This window comes from Ranitomeya variabilis, chromosome 2, assembly GCF_051348905.1.
Source record: "Ranitomeya variabilis isolate aRanVar5 chromosome 2, aRanVar5.hap1, whole genome shotgun sequence".
Classification (NCBI taxonomy): Eukaryota; Metazoa; Chordata; class Amphibia; order Anura; family Dendrobatidae; genus Ranitomeya; species Ranitomeya variabilis.
The window spans coordinates 1,088,469,646-1,088,495,958 of NC_135233.1; the positions used below are offsets into that span (position 1 = coordinate 1,088,469,646).

General features: G+C 41.0%; 1 protein-coding gene across 2 annotated transcripts in view; it reads left to right on the forward strand.

Annotated features, from left to right (window-relative positions):
• Positions 1-26,086, forward strand: part of RP1L1 (RP1 like 1) — a 110,534-nt gene extending 84,448 nt beyond the window's left edge. For both annotated transcript variants that reach the window (XM_077291719.1, XM_077291718.1), the window contains 2 exons: positions 15,418-15,589; positions 19,572-26,086. In XM_077291719.1, coding sequence (XP_077147834.1) covers positions 15,418-15,589; positions 19,572-25,150 — 5,751 coding nt within the window. In that variant the 3' untranslated portion in view covers positions 25,151-26,086. The remainder of the gene's footprint in view (positions 1-15,417; positions 15,590-19,571) is intronic.
• Positions 26,087-26,313: the final 227 nt, after the last annotated feature.

The window sequence follows — 26,313 nt, forward strand, 5'->3', positions numbered from 1 at the left end:
AATCCGCTGCGGAAAAATCCGCAGCTAATTCCGCAAAGTGTGAACAAGCCCTTAGTGTTTCTGCCTTTTATGCTACAAGGTCCTGAGTAAGACCATCTGGAAGAAAAAAATAAGTAAAGAAACAACATAGAGATGACATATAATTGATAAGTTATCTGAGTCCCCTCCCATACGGGCTCCTGTGTACATGCCCCTGCACATGTAGTATGTCCACCCCTGGATAGATACAGTGCCTTGAAAAAGTATTCACACCCTCATGAAATTAGCTACATTTTTTCACCTTACACCCGCAAACTTAAATGTATCTTGTTGGAAGGTGAACCTACACCCCAGTCTCAAGTCTTTAGCAGTCTCTAGCAGGTTCTCCTACAGGTTTGACCTATATTTAGCCCCAGCCATCTTCCCATCAACTCTGACCAGCTTCCCTGTCCCTGCTGAAGAAAAGCCTCCCCACAACATGATGCTGCCACCACCATGTGTGACGGTGGGGATGGTGTTTTTATGATGATGTATAGTGTTAGTTTTCCACCATACATAGAATTTGGTATTTAGCTCAAAATGTTCTCCTTTTTGTCTAATTTGAGTAGAGCCCCTTCTTCCAAATGCCACGTAGAGGACACAGCTAGCATGTGGAAAATAGGTGCTCTGGTCAGATGAGACAAAAATAGAACATTTTGGGCTAAATGCAAAGCACTATGTGTGGTGAAAAACTAACGCTACATATCACCTTGAAAAACACCATCCCCACCATCTAACATGGTGGCGGCTGCATCATGGTGTGGGGAGGCTTTTCTTCAGCATGGACGGGGAAGATGTAAGGAGCAAAATACTGGTCAATCTTAGAGGCAAATTTGTTAGAGGCTGCAAAAGACTAGAGACTAGGGCCTATGTAGGTTCACTTTGCAGCAGGACAATGACCCTAAGCACCCTGCCAGAGCTACAATGAAGGGTTTAGATCAAAGCATACAGTATGGCCCAGTCACAGTCCAGACCTAAATCCCATTGAGAATCTGTGGCAAGACATGAAAACTGCTGATCACAGACGTCTCCATGCAATCTCACCGAGCGAGAGCTAGTGTGCAAAGAAAAAGGAGCAAAAATGTCACCTCTAGATGTGCAAAGCTGGGAGACACAGACCCAAAAACACTGCAGCCATAATTGCAGACAAAGATGATCCAGCAAAGTATTGACTCCGGAGGACTGAATAGAAATGAACCTCACAATCTTAAGATTCATATTTGTAAAATAGTTAGAAAACCCTGTATTCTTTCTTTTACACGCCACAAATACTTGTAACTTACTGTTGGTCTATCACATAAAATCCCAATAAAATACATTTAAGTTTTGTGGGCGCAATGTGAATACTTTTTCAAGGCACTTTAGATGTGATATAGATGATGAGATCTGGAATGCACACTTCTAGTGAATAGTTGTATAGTTGTATCACTCTTACACCAAAAGTAAAATTCCTGCCGTCATGTGACAACTCATCACGCTGCTCAGGAACAAGGAAGACATTATCAGATTAGACATCATTAACTGCTAATCAGGCTTTGCTCTATCGGGTTTGGCCTAGTCACATTGTCATCCATTGTGCGAAGGATGGGTCCTGCTCATCTCTGTAACAGGTTTTCTGTAGGTTCCGTCTAGAACAAGAAAATATTAACTCTTGCTCATTTTAACAAAGAATTGCAGATTGCCAGAAATACAATTCTCAAGCTTCTTGCCATCGCAGCCAGTTTTCACCTTTATGTCAGACCATTTTGTTTTTGCTTTTTTATTTTTGCGTTCCATGAGCCATAATTGTTTTGCAGTTTTTTGTGGCATACTTGTTTTAAAAGGTAACTTCAAATCTCAAAGAGACAGAAGAATATGGGAATATAAACTGATGATGACCTTTGACAGTCTTAGTGCAGGAATGAATGTGTCGCATGGATTTATGTCTTTTTACATCAACTAAGGAACTAAGGATTTTGCCCCTCAGACCATGTGGGGTCATCAGAACAGAACCAGACCCCAATCAGAGGACAATAAAACATTCCCTATCTAAGAACTGGTCCAATATTTATGGACATAACTGTTTATCACCCATGGTAATTCTGCTTCATGTCACCTGTCTTATCCATGGTATTTTTTTTTTCTGTGATGTTTTGTGCATAAATATGTGATTCTCCAGAATTTCTTTTAGTCTATGCCTGATGAAGAGGCCTGAGTAGTCTTGAAAGCTTGCAATTTGTTACCATCTTTTCAGTTAGCCATTAAAAGGTATCAACCACTGAGAACTCTCAATTCTAAATATTTTTGTAGTTATAAGAGCGCTTATTTTTTTAGTGGAGACTGCGTTCTATGTTTCAGTTGCATTATTTTCGGGTTCACATAATCATTTTTTAGTTGGGTTGGCATATACTGAGAGCTATACGTTTCACAATTTTCCATCAGTGGAGCTGTATAAGGGCTTAAGGCCATGTTCACACTTTGCGGCGTCCCTCTGCGGGTTCTCCCGCAGCGGATTTGATAAATCTGCAGGGCAAAACCGCTGCGGTTATCCCTGCAGATTTATCGCGGTTTCCGCTGCGGGTTTCCGCCTATACTATTGATGCTGCATATGCAGCAATATGCAGCATCAATAGTAATGTTAAAAATAATAAAACATGGTTATATACTCAACCTCTGACATACTAATCTCCTCGGCGCTGCACCCGGCGCTCCGGTTCCAAAGATGCTGAGCGAGAAGGACCCTTCGTGACGTCACGGTCATGTGACCGCGGCGTCATCACGGTCATGTGACCGCGACGTCACCGCAGGTCCAGTTCGCACAGCAACTCTGACCGGACGGCCGCGTGCAGCGCTGAGAGGTGAGTATAACATGATTTTTTATTTTTATTCTTTTTTTTTACCCCAAATATGGTTCCCAGGGCCTGGAGGAGAGTCTCCTCTCCTCCACCCCGGGTACCACCCGCACATTATCCGCTTACTTCCCGCAACGTGGGCACAGCCCCATGCGGGAAGTAAGCGGTTCAATGCATTCCTATGGGTGCAGAATCGCAGCGATTCTGCACCAAGAAGTGACATGCTGCGGGTTTTAAACCGCTGCGTTTCTGCGCGGTTTTTCCCGCAGCATGTGCACAGCGGTTTGCGGTTTCCATAGGGTTTACATGTAAATGGAAACGCTATGGAAGCTGCTGTGGACCCGCAGCATCAAAATTGCGGCGGTTCCGCGGTAAAAACCGCAAAGTGTGAACATGGCTTAATTTTGTTATATTGAATGTCGATACGATTATGTTGATGGCCACTTTATTACTTTTTTTGTACGACATTCAATGTATGGGCTGAAAACTGATACTGTTTTATAGTAGGAGTTCATTATGAAGGCTATGTGCACACGTTGCGGATTTTGATGCAGATCCACAGCATTTTTGGACCCGCAGAATTGCATCAAATCCGCAGTGTAGTGCACAACCAATGTTAATCAATGGGAAATCTAGAATTGGTGTGCACATGCTGAAGAAAAATCTGTGCAGAATTGCAGCGTTTTATTTTCCGCAGCATGTCAATTATTTTTGTGGATCTGCAGCGTTTCTGCACCCATTGACTTTCATTGAGTCAGTCAAATCAGATCTGCGGTTTTGCTGCGAGTTGCGTGTGAAAAACTCTGCATATCGGGAGGGGGAAGAGTGTGTGGGTACATAAATATACACATACAGTACATACATATACACATACAGTACATACATATACACATACAGTACATACATATACACATACAGTACATATTCACCAAACAACTAGTCCCCGACGCCCCTGATCGCCTGCAAAATATAAAATAATAAACCAACAGTATACTCCCTGTTCCGATGTAATCCATTTAATAACGATTGTCCCACGACGATCTCCCGTGCCGAGCTGTCACATCGGGAGATGTGACTGCTCTACAAGGCTCCTGTGATATAGTGACCAGAGGTGATCCTCCCGCAGTGGATCATTCTGCCGCCTATAGGTCACCGGAGTTCGTCCTGTCACTTGCAGCACCGCTGCGTGAGAAAATTCTCATGCAGCGGTAGTGCCGTAAAGTGAAAGCACGAACTCCGATGATGCACTGCGGGAGTATTATCTCCAGTCAGTGTGTCATCGGAGGCCGCCGTAAAGTAGTCACATCTCCCGATGTGACTGCTCTACACGGGAGATCGTCGTGGGACACTTGTTATTAAATGGATTATATTTGAACAGGAAGTATTTGTGTTGGTTTATTATTTTATTTTTTTTGCAGGGTTTGTATTTTTTTACAAGGGTGTTGCAGGAATTAGGAGTATAATAAATATGGGAAACTGTGTTGTGTTTGATTTCATTAAAATACTTTATTCTGGCTGTGTCTTTATTTAACCCCTTAGCAACTACAGTATAGGATTAGTAATGGATAGATGTCTTATTGACGCCTCTCCATTACTAAGCCGTGGGCTTGATGTCACCTTACAATACAAAGGTGACATCAACCCCATGATTATTACTCCACTTGCCACTGCTACAGGGCAAGTGGGAAGAGAGAGGCTAAGTGCCGGAATTGGCGCATCTTAGAGATGCGCCATTTCTGGGGCGGTTGAGAGCTGGTGTTTGTAGCTGGGGGGGCAATATTCATAGCCCCTTCCTAGGCTATTAATATCAGCCCGCAGATGTCTGCATAGCCTTTTCTGGTTATTAATTATAGAGGAACCCCACATCATTTTTTTGTGGGGCTCCCCTATTTTAATAGTCAGTAAAGGCTAAGTATACAGCTGTGAGTTATATTAATAGCCTGGGAAGCTCCATGGGTATTACCCTCTTCCCAGGCTATAAACATCGGCTCCCAGTCACTGGCTTTCCCTGCCTGGTTTGGAAAATTGCGCAAGAGCCCATCCCATTTTTTTCCATTTTTTGTAAATTAAACAGCTATTGCGTTTAAGACCGGGGTCATACTTGCGAGAAACTCGCACGAGTCTCGCACCTCAATACCTGGCACTCGGGACCAGAGTGTGCGGCTGCATGTATTTCTATGCAGCTGAACGCTCCGGCCTGAGTGCTGGCAGCAATGCCGGGTACTGAGGTGCCAGACTCATGCGAGTTTCTTGCAAGTGTGGCCCCGGCTTAATGCAAATTTTGTGCGTGTGTGTGTATTTATTTAACTCTTTATGTACCATTTTATTATGTTTATTACTAAACATCGGACCTGATATTATCTATCTATATCTATCTATAGATATATCTATCTATCTATCTATCTATTATCTATCTATCTATCTATCTATCTATCTATCTATCTATCTATGTGTGTAAACATTATTCTTCAATGGAGTCTGTATAAGAAAAGGTTGGACAAAGAAATGACATTGCAATTCTTTTATTTTTTGTTAAATAATATATCTTTATTTAGCTTACAAAAATGCATACAAATCCGCATGAAAAAAACACATGAAAATTCGCATCAAATCCACATTAAAAAATGCATAAAAAACACATCAAAAACGCGCAGAGTTTTAACTGTATTTTCTGCCAAGAGAGGAAGAATCTGTGCAGAAAATTCCACACGCAATGTGTACACAGAGCCTGAATGTGGCGATACCAAATATATGACTTCTTCTAGGGGATTGTATTTTTTTTTTTTACAGATAAACCATATTTTTATAATGAAAACCATAATTTTATGATTTTAATATTTTTTTATACTTAAAAACATATTTTTTCTTTTTAGACTACTTACTGGTCCCACAAAGGGATTAGACTGATAATACACTGAAGTACTTATGTAGTGCAGTGCAAACGACATAAAAATTAGCATTTTGGCAAATGTGAATTTTTCTAATATTAGAATAGTAGAACTTAATTTCATATATATTCTCTCATCAATCCATGATTACGGACTGATGCAATGTGGAAAATGTCAGCCATACTATATTCATGTGCTCCATGTGGACTTTAAGGCTGTGTGCACATGTAGCAGATTTTTCACTTTTTTTTCGCTATAAAACCGCAAAAAAAATGCTCACATTAAGCATCCTATTTAATAGAATGCAATCCGCATTTTTTGTGCACATGCTGCGTTGTTTTCCTGAGCGGAATCGCTTTCCAGAAAAAAACACAGCATGTTCATTAAATTTGCGGAATTGCGGGGATTCCGCACACCTAGGAGTGCATTGATCTGCTTACTTCCCGCATGGGGCTGTGCCCACCATGCCGGAAGTAAGCAGATCATGTGCGGTTGGTACCCAGGGTGGAGGAGAGGAGACTCTCCTTCACGGAATGGGCACCATATAATTGTTAAAAAAAAAAGAATTAAAATAAAAAATAGTGATATACTCACCTTCTGATGGCCCTGGAGTCTTCCCGCCTCTCAGAGGTGCACGCGGCTGCTTCCTTTCCCATGGATGCTTTGTGTGAAGGACCTGCGATGATGTTGCGGTCACGTGACGTGACGTCATCGCAGGTCCTGCACACAAAGCATCTATAGGAACGGAAGCCGCTGAGATCGGCTGCCTTCGGAAGGTGAGAATAACCATTTTTTAAATTTTTTTTATTATTTTTAACATTCTATCTTTTACTATTGATGCTGCATAGGCAGCATCAATAGTAAAAAGTTGGTCACACTTGTCAAACACTATGTTTGACAAGTGTAACCAACCTGTCAATCAGTTTTCCAAGCGATGCTACAGATCGCTTGGAGAACACTAGCATTCTACAAGCTAATTATGCTTGCAAAATGCTAGTTTTTAGCAGGAATATGCATGCCATTTCCGCATGCGATATACCCGCAGCAGGAGTTGCAGAATTGCCATGGAAATTTCCGCGGCAATTCTGCGACGTGTGCACTTAGCCTTATATGAGCTGAGTTTACCCAATGTTGCTCTCTGGATGTTGGATTATGTGTTTCAGTTTATTGTTGCCCTCTCGCGATGCTTTTATGCCAGGGAAGGACTGTTTTCTTAGTTGTGTAAGCTGACAATATTTGCTTTATTTTGTGTGTTATATTTTAATAAACCATTAGGTGTATTCCTTATTATTGGTATATATTTTTGTAGGTATCAAACAGGAAAATTATCAAAAAAATAAAGGGAACACTAAAATCCCACATCCTACATATCACTGAATGAAATATTCCAGTTGTAAATCTTTATTCATTACATAGTGGAATGTGTTGAGAACCGTAAAACCTAAAAATGATCAATGTAAATCACAACTAATATCCCATGGAGGTCTGGAGTTGGAATGATGCTCAAAATCAAAGTGGAAAATCAAATTACAGGTTGATCCAACTTCAGTGGAAATGCCTCAAGACAAGGAAATGATGCTCAGTAGTGTGTGTGGCCTCCATGTGCCTGTATGACCTCCCTACAACACCTGGGCATGGTCCTGATGAGGCGGCAGATGGTCTCCTGAGGGATCTCTTCCCAGACCTGGACTAAAGCATCCCCCAACTCCTGGACAGTCTGTGGTGCAACATGACGTTGGTGGATGGAGCGAGACATGATGTCCCAGATGTGTTCAATTACATTCAGGTCTGGGGAATGAGTGGGCCAGTCCATAGCTTCAATGCCTTCATCTTGCAGGAACTGCTGACACACTCCAGCCACATGAGGTCTGGCATTGTCCTGCATTAGGAGTATCCCATGGCCAACCGCACCAGCATAAGGTCTCTCAAGGGGTCCGAGGCTCTCATCTCGGTACCTAATGGTGGTCAGGCTACCTCTGGCGAGCACATGGAGGGCTGTGCGGCCCTCCAAAGAAATGTCACCCCACACCATTACTGACCCACTGCCAAACCGGTCATGCTGAAGGATGTTACAGGCAGCAGATCGCTCTCCACGTGTCCCCAGACTCTGTCACATCTGCCACATGTGCTCAGTGTGAACCTGCTTTCATCTGTGAAGAGCACAGGGTGCCAGTGGTGAATTTGCCAATCATGGTGTTCTGTGGCAAATGCAAAGCATCCTGCACTGTGTTGGGCTGTGAGCACAACCCCCATCTGTGGACGTCAGGCACTCAGACCATCCTCATGGAGTCGGTTTCTAACCGTTTGTGCAGACACATGCACATTTGTAGCCTGCTGGAGGTCATTTTGCAGGGCTCTGGCAGTGCTACTCCTGCTCCTCCTCGCACAAAGGCTGAGGTAGCCGTCCTGCTGCTGGGTTGTTGCCCTCCTACAGCCCCCTCCACGTCTCCTGGTGTACTGGTCTGTCTCCTGGTAGCGCCTCCAGCCTCTGGACACTACGCTGACAGACACAGCAAACCTTCTTGCCACAGCTCGCATTGATGTGCCATCCTGGATGAGCTGCACTACCTGAGCCACTTGTGTGGGTTGTAGAGTCCGTCTCATGCTACCACGAGTGTGAAAGCACAACCAACATTCAAAAGTGATCAAAACATCAGCCAGAAAGCATTGGTACTGAGATGTGGGCTGTGGTCCCCACCTGCAGAACCACTCCTTTATTGAGGGGGTCTTGATAATTGCTAATAATTTCCATCTGTTGTCTATTCCATTTGCACAACAGCATGTAAAATTGATTGTCAGTGTTGCTTCCTAAGTGGACAGTTTGATTTCACAGAAGTTTGATTTACTTGGAGTTATATTCTGTTGTTTAAGTGTTCCCTTTATTTTTTTGAGCAGTGTATATTAATTACATAGAAGACACTGGTGCTAGAGCATATACATTACATAGGAGATACTTGGACTGAAGCGCATGCATCACATATAAGACACTGGAGCTGGTACATATAAATCACACAGGATAAACTGGGATAAGAGCATATACATCACCTATGAGTCACTGGTGCTGACGCAAATACATCACCTATAAGACACTGGTGCTGACGCATATACATCACCTATGAGTCACTGGTGCTGACGCATATACATCACCTATGAGACACTGGTGCTGAAGCATATACATCACATAGACACTGGGGTTGGAGCATATGCATCACATAGGAGACGCTGGGGCTGGAACATATATATCACATAGGAGACGCTGAGGCTGGAACATATACATCACATAGGAGACGATGGGCCTGGCGCATATGTATTACAGGAAGCACTGCTGCCTTCTTAATAGGAAGCAAATTGGAGCACAGAACATGCTAACACCGCCCGCAAACAATGTCCTGAGACTGGTACCGACCAGTCAGTATGTAATACTTCATTGCATGCGCCCCAGTGTTCACAGTGTAAGGAGGAATTAAAGGGCCAGCAAAACTGGGCCTGCCAGCCCAAGCACTGCGGACTCGGGAATCCGTGTCCTTTGCAGGGATTAAAAGGTGTACAAAGATGGCAGATTTTGAGGCTTTTATTAGGCCACCGACTACCATCACAGCTAATCAGCATTCCACAATGGGATAACAGAGTTTCTTGCCTCTATTTAACTGCTTAGATGCCGTGGTCACAAGTGGCTGCCACCTAAGGGGTAAAACAGCATGGTTCTGCAGTATTTTTGATTCTATCCTTTCAGCAAGACCCCGCTGTACATCAAATCTCTGCCAAAGTGTCATATGGATGGAGCTCAGCTCCTGAACCCACTTTGTACCACTCATTTTGGCTGTCAAGGTTGAGAGCTTGTTAAAGCCTTAAGGAGGCAATCCAGGGCAACAGACAGGGAGAAGCCGCCTGTCGGACTATTCTCCAGCAAGGTTCGGTCCTGGCGGCTTTTAAAGTATGTTTTTACTGAATTGCCGCAGCATTTCAGAGTCAAACCTATCTGGTGAGATCATGCCGCCAACGCCTGATACATGCTGCCCATGGATTGACTTGTCAGGTTCACTTTAAATTTCTTATGATGAGGACAATTTTTTGATAACTTTTTAGGACTTAAACAATGCTCCTGACAATAAACGGCTTGTGGTTCTTTACCTGCTGTACCATTAATGGCACTGTGTGGGAAATACAGAGAGCAGTACGATCAGAGCAAATACTATAAACTCCAAGCAGAGCGGACCATGACCGCGATAGCTTACTAGCTAAGAGGAAAGAGATGGCAGTAAGCTTCTTATACCCTTGTGTACTGGAGATAGGGTTGTCACAGGTTATGAGATTCGTAAGAGGAGACTTTTCAGGTCGCTTTTTTAGATTTGAAGGATGGGAACAAGTCTGATATGCTGGGGTAATAAGTCCTAAAGTATGGGGAAGCACCGGAGAAATCATAGAGCCTCCCGGAAAAAATGAGACAAGGGAAGAGAAGACAAGAAGGTCTGATGAAGACTGCAGATTGCGTGTGATAGAAGGGGTAGATAAGGGCAAAGATGACTTCAGACTCAGAGCGAATCATCTCACGCAGCTGCTGCACGATCCTCGCTCCAGAACCCAGGATTAATTCACCTGAAAGACTTTTTAGGAAAATGTAAGCAATTTCTGGATTCTTCAAGAAAGTTGGACATTTTATTTGAAACCCCGTTTCAAACAATATATTGAACTTACTGATTCTTTGTTACGAAGGAGCCTTCTGTTCTCTCTAACGCCCAGCTTTCTGGGGTAACCTTTTTATTTTATTGTGACTGTTGAATGATGACCTTGGCAATTTAGATGTTGCAAAGATGAAGAAACCGTAATAACCTGTGTATAAAGTTGTGACCTGGAGGTCGGGTTGTTGCAGGTAAAAAGCTTTTATGAAGAGACAAATTTTCTTTTGAAAGTTCGAGGGTTGGAGAAAGTCTAATGTGTTGGGGTAATGCATTCTAGAGTATAAGGGAAGCACAGGATAAATCTGAGTTTTCAAGAGAGAAGGGATTGCAAGTGGAAATCAAGCAGCAGACAATGGCAAAGATATATGGAGTGGATAGTTTGTAGACCGCTTTGCATGTCATTGTGAGTGTTTTAAAATATATATGTTGGACAATGCATAAAAGAGGTGATACAGGAAAGTGGAGACAGGTGGATTGAGGATGGTTCGGATGGGTGTAAAGGAATGATATAAAAAGGGGCTGCTGTAGTAATTTATGGGAGACATGACTAGGGCATATAAAAGCATTTTTGTTGATGAAACAGCTCATATAAGAAATGTTTTGGTATAGAATGCAATATGTTATGAACAAATCAGAATTTCATCACAGGGCTTAAATGTAGCTCTTCCACTACTGATCTTTTGACAGTAGCAGGCACTGGTTATGTTTAGTTAATATAATTGCAATATGTTTGACTGCAATCTTCATTCCTTCATTAATTTTCAGGCTCCTTGATAAGCAGTTTGTAACCTGATCCAAGATTCAGATTTTTCTTTTGTAGAATGTAGCTTTCCCAGTAATACAGGCTGAATGTGAGGTCCGTGTGTCTCCCCCAGTAATATAGGCTGGATGTGAGGTCTGTGTGTCTCTCCCAGTAATACAGGCTGAATGTGAGATCTGTGTGTCTCCCCCAGTAATATAGGTTAGATGTGAGGTCTGTGTGTCTCTCCCAGTAATATAGGCTGGATGTGAGGTCTGTGTGTCTCCCCCAGTAATATAGGCTGGATGTGAGGTCTGTGTGTCTCCCCCAGTAATATAGGCTGGATGCGAGGTCTGTGTGTCTCCCCCGGTAATATAGGCTGAATGTGAGGTCTGTGTCTCCCCCAGTAATATAGGCTGGATGTGAGGTCTGTGTGTATCCCCCAGTAATATAGGCTGAATGTGAGGTGTGTGTGTCTTCCCCAGTAATATAGGCTAGAAGTGAGGTCCGTGTGTCTCTCCCAGTAATATAGGCTGGATGTGAGGTCCGTGTGTCTCTCTCAGTAATATAGACTGGATGTGAGGTCCGTGTGTCTCTCCCAGTAATATAGGCTGGATTTGAAATCTGTATGTCTCTTCCAGTATTATACTCTGGAAGTGACGTTTCTGTGTCTCTCCCAAGAATATAGGCTTTCCTTGTAATATGTGTCTGTGTGCCTCTCCCACTATAATAGGCTGGATGTGATATATGTTTTTCTACCCCCAATAATATAGTTTAGATGTGAGGTCCCAGTAATATAGGCTGCATGTGGAATCTGTGTGTTTCTACCAGTACTATGGGCTGGATGTGAGATCTGTGTGTCTCTCCCAGTAATATAGAATGGATGTGAGATCTGTGTGTCTCCCAGTAATATAGGCTGGATGTGAGGTATGTGTGTCTCTCCCAGTAATATAGGCTGGATGTGAGGTCTTTGTGTCTCTCCCAGTAATATAGGCTGGATGTGAGGTATCTGTGTCTCTCCCAGTAATATTGGCTGGATGTGAGATCTGTGTGTCTCTCCCAGTAATATAGACTGGATGTGAGCTCTGTGTGTCTCTCCCAGTAATATACGCTGGATGTGAGGTCTGTGTGTCTCTCCCAGTAATATAGACTGGATGTGAGCTCTGTGTGTCTCCCCCAGTAATATAGGCTAGATGTGAGATCTGAGTGTCTCTTCCAGTAATATAGGCTGGATGTGAGGTCTGTGTGTCTCTCCCAGTCATACAGGCTGGATGTGAGGTCTGTGTGTTTCTCCCAGTAATATAGGCTGGATGTGATGTCTCTGTGTCTCTCCCAGTAATATCGGCTGGATGTGAGCTCTGTGTGTCTCTCCCAGTAATATAGGCTGGATGTGAGATCTGTGTGTCTCCCCCAGTAATATAGGCTGGATGTGAGGTCTGTGTGTCTCTCCCAGTAATATAGGCTGGATGTGAGATCTGTGTGTCTCCCCCAGTAATATAGGCTGGATGTGAGGTCTGTGTGTCTCCCCCAGTAATATAGGCTGGATGTGAGGTCTGTGTGTCTCCCCCAGTAATATAGGCTGAATGTGAGGTCTGTGTGTCTCCCCCAGTAATATAGGCTGGATGTGAGATCTGTGTGTCTCCCCCAGTAATATAGGCTGGATGTGAGGTCTGTGTGTCTCTCCCAGTAATATAGGCTGGATGTGAGATCTGTGTGTCTCTCCCAGTAATATAGGCTGGATGTGAGATCTGTGTGTCTCCCCCAGTAATATAGGCTGGATGTGAGGTCTGTGTGTCTCTCCCAGTAATATAGGCTGGATGTGAGATCTGTGTGTCTCCCCCAGTAATATAGGCTGGATGTGAGGTCTGTGTGTCTCCCCCAGTAATATAGGCTGGATGTGAGGTCTGTGTGTCTCCCCCAGTAATATAGGCTGAATGTGAGGTCTGTGTCTCCCCCAGTAATATAGGCTGGATGTGAGGTCTGTGTGTCTCTCCCAGTAATATAGGCTGAATGTGAGGTCTGTGTGTCTCCCCCAGTAATATAGGCTGAATGTGAGGTCTATGTGTTTTCCCCAGTAATATAGGCTAGAAGTGAGGTCCGTGTGTCTCTCCCAGTAATATAGGCTGGATGTGAGGTCTGTGTGTCTCTCCCAGTCATACAGGCTGGATGTGAGGTCTGTGTGTCTCTACTAGTAATATAGGCTAGATGTGAGGTCCGTGTGTCTCTCCCAGTAATATAGGCTGGATATGAGGTCTGTGTGTCTTCCCCAGTAATATAGGCTAGAAGTGAGGTCCGTGTGTCTCTCCCAGTAATATAAGCTGGATTTGAAATCTGTATGTCTCTTCCAGTATTATACTCTGGAAGTGACGTTTTTGTGTCTCTCCCAAGAATATAGGCTTTCCCTGTAATATGGGTCTGTGTGCCTCTCCCACTATAATAGGCTAGATGTGAGGTCTGTGTGTCTCTTCCAGTAATATAGGCTGGATGTGAGGTCTGTGTGTCTCTCCCAGTCATACAGGCTGGATGTGAGGTCTGTGTGTCTCTCCCAGTAATATCGGCTGGATGTGAGCTCTGTGTGTCTCTCCCAGTAATATATCCTGGATGTGAGCTCTGTGTGTCTCCCCCAGTAATATAGGCTAGATGTGAGGTCTGAGTGTCTCTTCCAGTAATATAGGCTGGATGTGAGGTCTGTGTGTCTCTTCCAGTAATATAGGCTGGATGTGAAGTGTTTGTGTATCTCCCAGTAATATATGCTGGATGTGAGGTCTGTGTGGCTCTCCCAGTAATATAGGCTGGATGTGAGCTCTGTGTGTCTCTCCCAGTAATATAGGCTAGATGTGAGGTCTGAGTGTCTCTTCCAGTAATATAGGCTGGATGTGAGGTCTGTGTTCTCTCCCAGTAATATAGGCTAGATGTGAGGTCTGTGTGTCTCTTCCAGTAATATAGGCTGGATGTGAGGTCTGTGTGTGTCTCCCAGTAATATAGGCTGGATGTGAAGTGTTTGTGTATCTCCCAGTAATATAGGTTGGATGTAATGCCTATGTGTATCCAGGAAGCTGCTGTCTCAATTAGCTCATATACCAGCACAGCCTCTATCCTGCACACATTTCCTTATTATTCGCTTTCCTGTTTATCTATAGTCTGTTTTCTCTCCCCTTTCTTAGACTATATCTGCTTTCTACCCTCTCTAGCCTGTGGAAATCTGTGTACAACCACTGTCTCCTTTCTGTTGCTATCTGTAATGGAAGAACGGAAGTAGAGCAGAGAGATGTCACAAGCAGGATAGATAGATAGATTGTTAACATTTTTGTATTTCACACAGTTAGATATAGGAATTACCGACATTGTGAAGCAGCAAAATAATGGAACATCTTTCATAAAAATTACTTCGGAAATTGTTTGACTACATTTCTGAAGCAAATAAAAAATGTGCATGAAGGTGTACATAACCTTTAACCCCTGAAGGATCAGGTCGTTTTTCATTTATGCTCTTACGTTTTTCCTCTTCTACCAAAAACAATAATTTATATTTTTCCCATTCACATGGCCATATTCAGAAGTTTGTAGATAAAACATTTTGGTTTGTGTCACCGTTTTCTAAGACTCATAATATTTTTGTTTTTGTCATTGAAGCTGTGTGAGGTCTTGTTTTTTGCATGGCGATCTAACTATTTTGATACCAAATCAGGGGTATATACGACATTTTGATCAATTTTTTTTTTTTTTTTTAGGAAGCTGTGGTTATACAAAAATTCGCAATTCTTGTTCTTTTGAAATTTTCTCTTTATGGCATTTAGCTTTTGTATTAATTTATTTTATATTTTTATACACTGGATTGCTATGGACGAGGCAATATCAAATATATCTATTTTAATTCCCCTTATTTCAATTATCAACTATACTAATTTTTGTATTTTTTTTTTTTTTTGGATTTTATTTTTAAACTTTTTTTGTTTTTACGTTTTGCTTTAATTTTTAGTCTTCTTAGGGGCTTGAACCTTTGATTGATCTTAAAATATTTGCCGCACTATATAGTGTAAATTGTGGTCTCTTATAAAGTCCAGCATCTGGCTGAGCTTCATTGGAGGACAAAGATGGTAGCTACAAAGTTCCAAGAAGTTGCACACATTAGGTAGGTGTGCCAAGAGTAAGTTATCATCAAGATGAGGTAAAAAAAAAAGTATTATTATTGTAAATAATAAGGGTTGTATTTGCATGTAAAATTTAGAGGAGTTAATAAAAATAGTTCTTGAACTCCACAGATTGAAAATATACAAGCAGTTCTGCAGTCCTCCAACATCCTCATCTGTGCAGGGAAAGAGCCCTTCAAGCCAATCCAAATGGAAAATATGCGTAAAAGTGTTACGGACAAGCTCCCAGGCCTCCGATCTCATCTAAGCAACAATTCTGAGGTCATGGACAACAAGAAAAATGGTAAGTGTAGTCGTAGTCAGAGGTCATGTGAGCTTTGACTTTTTTTTCTGCATTGCATTTGGAGATTACGTTTTGGAATAGAAAAAACTTGCCTGAATCCTCAAGAATATCCAGACTTCTCATCTCAGGGACAGGCCATCATTGCTGTCTGCCCATAATGTCAGCCTTATTAGCTCTGGTATTTTCACATTCCCTGTAATTTTAATCTCTAGCTTCCTTTCTCAGGTCTTTTTGCTCACACACTTTTAATAACTGTGTGTTGGCCGAACACGCACAGGGTGTAATACAAACGTCTTGCATGCATGCATGTTCAGTTTGGTCAAGAATGCATGTATTCTGATTAAAGGGAAACTCCTCTGACAGCAAGTTATCTCCCGTAAAGGGGTTGTCCGCTACTGGACAACCTCAGCTTCATGAGTTCAAGACCAGAATTAACATAAAAACTGTTTATACTCACCTCCTGCAGTGACACCGCTCCATCAATGTTGGCGTTGCCATTCCAGCCGGTGACATGACATGTTGGGTCACGAGCTGCTGTTCCCAGATTAGCTAGCAAAAACTGCTGACAGAAACCCTTTAAAACCAGCATATAATGTGTCCTCATTGCAGCCAAGAGATCTTGGAACCATTCCCTCAAAAATCTGACCTTTCCATGGCTTTGTGCAACTTTTTTACCCAAAGAGATACGCTGAAGTTTCAGTATGGAAACGGGAACCCCACAAATTTACCAAATTATAGGAAATGCTACGGCACCGAAGAACAGTAATTGCAGCAACCTAAATATTTTGTGAATCTTAAATGAAAAATAAAACCACCTGCACCTGATCCAGATCTCTATATATCAGTCAATAAAGTTTTAGCTTTTCCATTTCATAAACATTAAGAAGACAGTGAAACTTTTATGGTGAAACTGGAGATTTTACAAGTCTGGTAGTTTATCTTTGATGTTATGAGCTTCGTAATCCTGTTATTAGTTAACACGTCAGCACACTCTCTATTATATACACATTCAAGATTCATAAAATGTTAGAAAAATCAATATTTAATACAATATAAAGTAATATTTAGTTGTTATTATAAAAAAAATGATCATTCTTTCCGGAGCTGGGGCTGGACAATCGTACATTTTGTATTTTGTCCATGTGCGAATTTTACGTCCCATCTCAATGCAATAAAGTTAAAATTATGGAGTGAAAACCTTGAGATGTTAAGTCTGGGAGCTCAAGTCAGGATTTACTTCCAGGAAGGTTTATACAAGAGCACCATCTTTTTACTGTCTATTCCTTTAGCTTCCCCTTCTTCAGCTAATCCAAGGTCCATGAAACCATGTTTGATCCCGGGCAGGAATAAGCTTGTAGAAATATACTTCAAAGTTCTCATGGCCAGAAAAGGGGGGAAGACTGTCGTGAGAACTCAACTAGGAGAGGAAGGACATAAAGATATTCAATCTCTTAAAATCTTTCCGCATAAACTTCAGGGACTTCTGAGCATCTTCCAAGGAATCGGTTAAGACTTTTTGTGGGAAGGTGAAGCAGATAATTCATGATAAAGAACGGATTTTTCAGGATTCAACATTTTCAACCTACCAGAAGAAAATGAAAACAAAGTCAAAACTGTAGGAGGTCTCAATGTCAAGGGTCCAAAGTTTTAGACTTCACTACTGAGAGATCTTTATATCAAGAAGTCCCCAACTAATTTCTGTCTAGGTGCATTTTGTCCATGAAGAACTCATGTAGTTCCAAATAGAAATATTTATCAATGTCCCCACTTTTCAAGCCAAGTAGATATTGCCACTTTTAATTTTTTTAGACCCACAGAAGGTTGATGCTAGCAACATTGCGCCTCGTAGAAATTAGAGATGACCATGTTGTCGTTAGAATTTCTCAGTAGTTCAGCCTCTAGCTACAGGCCTCTAAATGGAAGCAATTAGATATCAACATACATATGAAAACGTTCTAGGTAGGTAAGTGCTGCTTCGTAAGGATGCTTTAAAAAAATAAAAGTGTTAATAGTTTATTTTTATCAGCTATCAAAATAAAAAGTAAATTAACAATATAGGAATGTAAATCACATCAATCACCTCCATTAGTTCTCTTAGGTACACTTGTGCACTGTGCTTGAAGGAACTCGGCATATTCCAAACATCTTGGAGAACTGACCCCTGATCTCCTGTGTATGAGGATTGTTCAGATCCTTCTGTCTCTTCGTGAGATCCCAGACAGAGGGGATGATGTGAGATCAGGGCTCTGTGATCATCACCCCCAGGACTCCTCATAATTACATTGGTTGTATATTGGAGGTCGTTGTTTGGCTTGAGAATAAATTTGGAGCCAATCAGACACACCTCCCTGATGGTATTACATGAAGGATGAATATCTACTTATATTTTTCAGTATTAAGGACACTATTAATCTTAACAACATACCCATACTCCATTTGTTGACATGCAGCTTCAAACTTGCAGGACCCTCCACTAATCTTCACTGTTCCTGCAGACCCTCATTATTGTACCGTTCATCAGATCTTTGGTGAACAATCTGCCTTCTCTCACAGCCAAATATTGCATTGTTACTCCTCAGTCCAGAGACCTGCTGCCATTTTTCTGCAGTAACCAAATATCGGTGTGATTTACATTTCTCTTTTGTTCATTCACATTTATAAATATAAACTATTAGTACTTTTGTTCTTTGAAAGCATGTTTACTTTGCAGCATTTTTTCTTCATCTGCCAAAAATGTTTGCATAGTCCTAGAGAAGTAAGATCTTACAAACATTTTTACATTTTTGAATAATTTAGTTTTACAACCCCTTTAATGGGAATCTGTCAGCAGGTTTTCGCTATGTAATCTGAGCGCAGCATGATGTAGAGGCAGGCAACAACATTTTACTTGATGCTTCACACACTGGTTTAGAAATTTTATTTTTTATTGAAAACCAAAGGCATTGCTTTCTCTAAACCCTGTGCTACATAAATATGTGCAAAAATTATTGAAGGGGTTGCCCGATCTTAATGGATAAGTCTGCTGTCACTCTGTGTGACTGGAGACTTTTAAATCCCCCCAATGTACGCATTGTGCGCTGCGAGGGTTCGCTGGCCAAATCGCGTCCAATGTGCACGGCCTTGCTTTATACATTTGTATTGAGCGAGACCGCACCCCATCTAGTGGGCGCCTCCATTCAGTGGGTACGGCCTCACTCAATACAAGTTTATGGAGCCAGACCGCGCTCACTAGACGGGCTCTGGCCGGGAGTATGCATGATGCATACATCACCGTCATTCCCAGCTAAGAAATCAGTGAATCCTCACAACGCCCAGTGCGTGCTCTGGGGGTATTCATTAGTCTGCAGTCACATTAGACCCTACAAGCCCTTTAAATAAATGTGTGCATTTTCAATATAACTCAGACATCCAACCAGAAGTATACATATGTCCCGATATTAGTTCTTTTGACCTGGTCAAAGAAAGGTGTGTTCAAGTTGGGAAAGTGTGGTGCCTGCAAATTGGCATCCCTCAGTAAATTCTCATCTCAGTGAATTCAGACACCTACGGGATCAACTCTCCTATGGCAACCCTTCACCTAGAGTATCTGAGAAGAAGCCTTCTCTACAATGGCCTAACTTGAACTTGTAAACCCCAATGCAAAATCTCCAACAAGGGCCCAACTATCATGGGCCTTTAGTAGTATTGTTTTTTTTATATATAGATCAAAGGGTCCTCTTGAGAGTGGGACCCCTAGGTTCCAGGCCCCAATTCTCCTCCTGGAGATCCATCTGGTGTTGGAAGACTTAGTGACCATGAGAAAACCATGAGAAAATGCATTCAAATGAACTCTCCTCCCTAAACTCTCTTTGGTGTCAGCTAATTTGCATATTAGATCCCAATGTCATGCTGATACCCTTATAGATATAGCACAATTAAACACTACACAGTTTGATGTCTATATGGAACTAACATTATTTTCTGTTTGTATATGTTTGTACAGCAAACTTTGGACTAAAAGCCAAAAAGAGCGTGATCCACCCTCGGTCAGCATCAAGTAAGAGGACATCTCTCTCATCTGAAAAATCATATCCAAATGGATTGAATATGTCACCAGTAAACAGCGGCTACGGGTCTAATCCCAATATGTGTCCTCGTGAAAAATCATCAGACACAGGGCACTCCTTACTCAACGATGACATTGAAAAAAAAGTTCACGTAAACAAAGATGGCAGCCTTTCAGTAGAGATGAAGGTTCGATTTCGTCTCCTTAACGAGGAAACACTTCAATGGTCCACACAGATAAAAAAGTCCAGTACGATAGGTAAAGCAAAGTGCGAACAACTTTGCTTATATGATGAAAATATGAAGATGGGAGAATTGAACACTGAAAATTATTCAGAGACAGATGAATCATTTTACCCATGTGATGGTGACTCATATACCTCAAAGATAAACGATGCGGGCACAGAGGACATGTATTGCAGTCACTGTGGCATGCAATGTCAAGAGTATGATATCTGGAAAAACCCAATGCATATCAACCAACAAGGGGACTATGTGAAAAGAGCTACATGGCAAACTCGATCATCAACTTCAAGTACATCCTCACGACACAGATTGGTGTGCAATGAAAAGACGTCAATTGATAGTCTACATTCTATGTCCTCTGAAGAGTACACAGAGCATATTGTGCAAAACTCTTCACATTATTCTGAAATCAAAGAAAATGGAGATACAACAGTTACATATTCAACAGTTAGTCAGTGTGCAAGCCGGAGCGGTCGGTCAACCGTAACCTCAAACGTAGATGTAATATCAGATAATGAAGAAACCAAAAGATGCAGGAGTCAAAGCAAATCAAGTTCCAGCCTAAAAAGTCAAGGTTCCATGAAGAACCTACAGTCTGAAGAACAATGTAGCCATAGAAGTCATGCAGGCAGCTCAGAAGAGTGTGCAGAAGCATCTCCCACTCCCTGTTCAGATGGTGAAAACTGTAGCGCAAGAACAAGTGTTGGTTCACAGTCATCGTTACATTCTAGAAAGAGTAAAAGTGGAATAATGAAGGAAAATAGCCCAACCACAAAAAGCATTGCATCAAACCTTAGCTATAATGAGGAGGAAGAAGAAACAAACCATTCCAGTTCTAAGGGATCACTGAAGAATATGCAGGGCATATCGTCGGAAACAAGAAACTCAGAAGATCTCTGTGGAAGTGAACCTGCCGAAGAGAAAAATAGCTCACATGATAGCGTTGGTATACATTATGAAAAGGAATCATCTAGGAAAACTAGTCTTGATGATTATGATAATCGTTCAACAAGAACACTTTCCAGATCTTCAACTAAATCTAGATCTTCCTCTAAAAAAAGTGTGAAGGTCAATGGACTCAATGAAGATAGTTTGCGGAACTCTCCCTGTTTATCTACCGTTTCAAAACAAAACAGTGAAAGTTTGATAACGAAACATGAAAGTATAGATGATTGCAAGAACAGTGTGAGTGAATGCGAAGCTACCCTGTCTCAATCCAAGAGAACATCCTTTACTGAACATCAGGGGCAGAGCTTTCAATCCACCAAGTCACGTCAATCAATGTCCTCAATACCTGAATCTGTACAACCAAGTTGTGCACAAGATGAGGAGCAAACGCTAAACTATCAGGAAAGCTGTAATGAACAATCAACTTGTGCTGAAAAGTCAGATCAGGTAGTAAACGACGAAGGTGAACTACCCATTTCGAGAGCTTCAAGTAAATCTCTTAGTTCTAAATTCAATTGTGCCAGCTGTGACGAAAATGAACCTAAACTCAATGCTAGCTCTAGAGTATCATCAATGTCTGAAAGGAGCAGTATAGTTAATAGTTCTGAAAAAGTTGACCTGAATTCTATCCATGATAGTAACGGAGAAATTTCACAAATAGGTGACGTAGTAAATGACAACATGGTTGCTGACTCGGCTAGTCAAACAGAAGCTTCTGATACAAATTGTATCCAAAGTCCATCACCTCCTGAAGGAAAACCAACCCTTCAAAATGTAAGATTAGCACATTTTAGATTATCTAGTTCTAGTATGTCCAGTGACCAGGTAAAAACTACGAATGGAGAAAAGACTGATAACTCAAGAACATCAACTCCAGGATCAAAGAGAATGACGGGATCTAGAGATAGTACAGAGACCTGCAAGAGGTCGAAAACTGTCGTGACAAGTCATAATAGTGCAGAAGGCTTGCAAAGTACCAAAAAATGTAAGAATAGTTCTAGCTCTTCCAAGAAAAGACATAAGGGAGAATGTTTAGATGCAATAAACAGTATAAACATTGAGCTTGTTCCATCTGCATTACCAAATGTTACCCCAGAGGAAGTAGTAAATGAATGGCTAAGGAAGATTCCTTCACAAACAATGGTTGTTGAATATGAAGTGGAAGAATGCCAGAAAAAAAATGATCCTGTGATAGGAACAGATGCGTCGAAAACGGACATTGATATGGAACCAGAAGAGGGACAGTTGCTTGAGGAGTCTGTAAAAGAGGAGCACAACAGCAGTGAGACTAAAGAAGAGATATCTCAAGACGTAAATGGCATTATTACTGAAAATGATATTCAGGACATAAATATTTCTGATGGGATAGATGTTGAGGAATCTGTTTTATCAAGTAAGGAAGCAGCAAATAATGTTAAAAATGAGTCAGTGATAAACGAGTTTGCTTGTGACAAAAAGTTTCTCCCGAACAATATACAGACCTCTGTGCAAATAATGAAAGCATTGCTAAATCCTCTACAAGACTCAAAATTTGATCGATCGATCAGTTTGCCAGAAGTATCTCAGACCATGGGAAGAAAGCTCAGTAATTCTGCCACCGTCCTAATATCATGCCTAGCTAGTCTGCAGCTTCTAGATGAAGGCCAAACAGAGATCACAAAGAGTACGAATGACATAAGAAAACCAAAGTACTTTGAATTGTTAAACATATTACAGGCATTATGGGCAGAGGGTTCAACTAACAAAAGTATCACCAATATTAAATCTGGAAAACGCTACTCTAGAGATGATGAATTAACACCTGTTTCATCTTCCGGAGTTGACATTAATAGTGGCTTTGAAGGATCTGGTGATGGAAGCATAACTGGTGGAGGTGACCACATGGTGACAATTGGGAGGCCAGATGATGGAAAACTGTCTACTAAAGTAGCTAAAGAGGTAGAATGTGCTACTGCAAATATGCTAAGCTGTGAACAGAGAAGCGTAATTTTTGAAGAACACAGTGAAGAGAACGGACAAGAAATTACAAACGAGGAAGATTCAGCTAGTTTTCAAGAGGTTAAACCATGCAGCGTGGATGAAAACATGAACGAGAAGAAGTTCAACGACAGTGACAACGCATTTGAAACAAATGTTAAAGATGAAACAGAAGAAGAGGGACATTATAATTCAGTAAATAATGTTAATGATGTTGAATGTATTGAAGTGGTAGAAGAACACAGGATTTCAAATAATGATAACATGAATATCCTTAGCAATGATGGAGAACCAAAGTCCAATGAGTCCAACTCACCAGAGACAAACAACACCAATTCCCCAAATGATAGTCCATCAACCGTCATTTCTACATCTGATTCAAATGGGAAAAATAAGGAGAAAAAAAGACATGTAGCCGATCCAGTTTGGGTATTAAAACTGCTGAAAAAAATAGAAAAAGAATTCATGACTCACTATGTAGATGCTATGAATGAGTTTAAAGTCCGGTGGAACTTGGAAGACAATGAAAATCTCGATAAGATGATTACTGAGCTTAAAAATGAAGTAAGTGAAAGAATCCAGATGAGCATTTTGAATGAACTCAAGAGAATACAATCTAAGACAGGAGCTAGGGTTCCACGACCTCCAGTTGAAGGCAAGTTTTCTCTACAAGCCGATGAACGAAGAAGACGTTTACAAACAATGCATAGAGTGTCCATGCACCGTTATGCATGTGGAGACAACAGAGATGTTGGGACAACTGAAATTTCATCTGAAACTGATGAAGAAGATCTAACGTTCAGTGCTTCCTTTGGAGAGGACAGCAGTGGACAACCTAATGATGACTTCTGCCCATGTGAGAAATGTATCAAGCAAAAAAGAGCATTAAAATTAGCTAAACCACAAGCAGTTGCTATCAATGCCCCAATCATTAAAGCCTTTGACCTACAACAGATTTTAAAAGTAAAGAGAGAGAACAATGACCCTAAATATGATGTAAGTGATGCTGTACTCCTTCCATCGCTAAAGGAACAAAGCAAAGAAGCTGAACATAGCATAGTGAATGGCTGCTCGTCCGAGAATGAAGAAGCATCCAATGCAGTTGGTGAAGAAATTCATAATGGTGAAGCAGATATTTTAATTGAAGATAGCGTTAGTCAAGAGATCAAGTCAGTAAAAGATGAATGTGAAGGCTGTGACTCAAGTGATTTTCAATCTATAGGTGAAGCTCAAGAAAGAGGAAGTGAACAACTGGAAAGTAATGGACTTGATGAAGAAATTAAACCTACAGAAGATTTGGAGGATGATTTCGAAAATTCTAATTCTGATGTATTGGAGAAAAATTCTGCCATTGCAAAAGAGACAAGCATTAATTGCCCTGATGGAAATACATCAATTTGTGAAGAGAATGAGAACAATGATGAACATAGTTCTGATTGTCCAACCACGGAACAACAATTAACAAGTAATATAGAGGAAACGAATGAGACTGAGAATGAAGGGGAAATAAATACTGAAGAAGTTCATATACCAACAGATGAATTTTCAGGAGTTGAAGACCACATTGACGAAAATGAAACAACTGAACCTAATGTCCAAGAAGATGAAGACCACCTTGGCAAAAATGAAACAACTAACCCTGATGTCAACACGGAGGACGATGTCCAAGAAGCTGAAGAGCACCTTGTCGAAAATGAAACAACTAACCCTCTTATTAACATGGAGGAAGATGTCCAAGAAATCGAAGACAACCTTGTTGAAAATGAAACCACTAACCTTGATATTAACACTGAAGATGTCCCAGAAGATGAAGGCCACATTATTGATAACGAAACTAACCCCAATATGAACACGGAGGAAGATATCCAAGAAGATGAATCCCACCCTGATGAAGATGAAACCACTAACCCTGAAATCAACACCGAAGATGATGGCCAAGAAATTGAAGACCACCTAGTTGAAAATGAAATAACAAACTCTGTTGACAGCACTGAGGAAGATGTCAAAGAAGAAGACGGCTCGTATTTACATAAACTTTGTATGGGTCAAGTCTCTCTCATAACACACAATGGTTCTGCAGAAAATGCCGAAGCAGAGTGCAAAGAAAACCATAATACAGAAGAAACATTCTCAAATGGACAGTCAAATAAGACAAAGATGTATCCTGATAGTTCATCCCTGGATGAAGATGGAGACTCATCACGGGATAGCCCTGACGGTGTATTAGCAAATGAAACAGTTGGCCAAGTATATGTAAATAACAATGGAAGCTTTGAAGAGTGTGACAATATATGCAAAAATTGTAAAGATGAAGACATCATTGATCAAGATGACTTGGATTTCTAGGAAAAAGAACAAGACCATAACCGTTAGGGTCATTTTTGAAGATCTCTTTCTAAAATTATGTTTTACAATGTAGATTACCCCTCTTGCAGATTCGTCTTATAAACAGCTTAAAATTACTGATATCAATTGGCAGTCGCCAAAATGGACAATCCCTTTGCTTGTGTATGAGCTATCGTGAGCGTAGCATATTGATCCTTTAGAGTGGTTTATCTCTAAAAATGTTTTACAATTTACACCTAAATAAAAAAGGTTGAGTTGCTTGGCAAATACATTGTATCACCTATCTTCTATTGATCTCGTGACACAGCATTACAGCCCATTCTTATTCATAGCTACATTAATGATTCTTCCATCTGTGGAATTCACAACAACATAAATTCACTTCTTGGTCATTGTCTATACACGGTCCCCTCCACGGGTGATTTGCACCTGCAAAGATCTGCCCAGGAATAACAAACCCTAACCCTAATTAATACAGTGCAGCAGTGAGCAATGAACTACAGATAATGCTTTGCATCTTCCACTTGGATGGAAGACACGATGTTGGACAGGATTGCACCATGAACATCAGCGGCTCTGAGCAAAACTTAGTTGCTGAAAAGGTGGTCCATCATCTTCCTTCAAGGTGCCCTCCAGTCTTGTGTCAACATTCCTGGAGGCCTGAGTGGTTGGACTACTACCAGTCATACTTTTATTGCCTGTACTGTGAAATGTTGCTTGTTCACTAACCCCCTTAAAACAGGCTAGAAGCTATCTGCTAAGATACTCAAATCCTACATGTAGAATATCTATCCATCTATTATTCAGTCATCTATCTCATCTGTTTTCTATCAATCTATTCATCTTTCTATTTCATTGCTATTTCTTATCTATTTCTCTATTTTCTTTCTTTTTATCTTATGTCAATCCATCTCAACACTATTTATATGACACTTATCTATGCAACTATATATCTAATTTTTAAATTGATCTATCTAATATCTATCTATCTATCTATCTATCTATCTATCTATCTATCTATTACCTATCTATTATCTATCTATTATCTACCTTATCTATTACCTATCTATTATCCATCTATTATCTATCTATCTATCATCTATCTATTATCTATCTATGTATCTATCTATGTATCTATCTATCTATCTATCTATCTATCTATC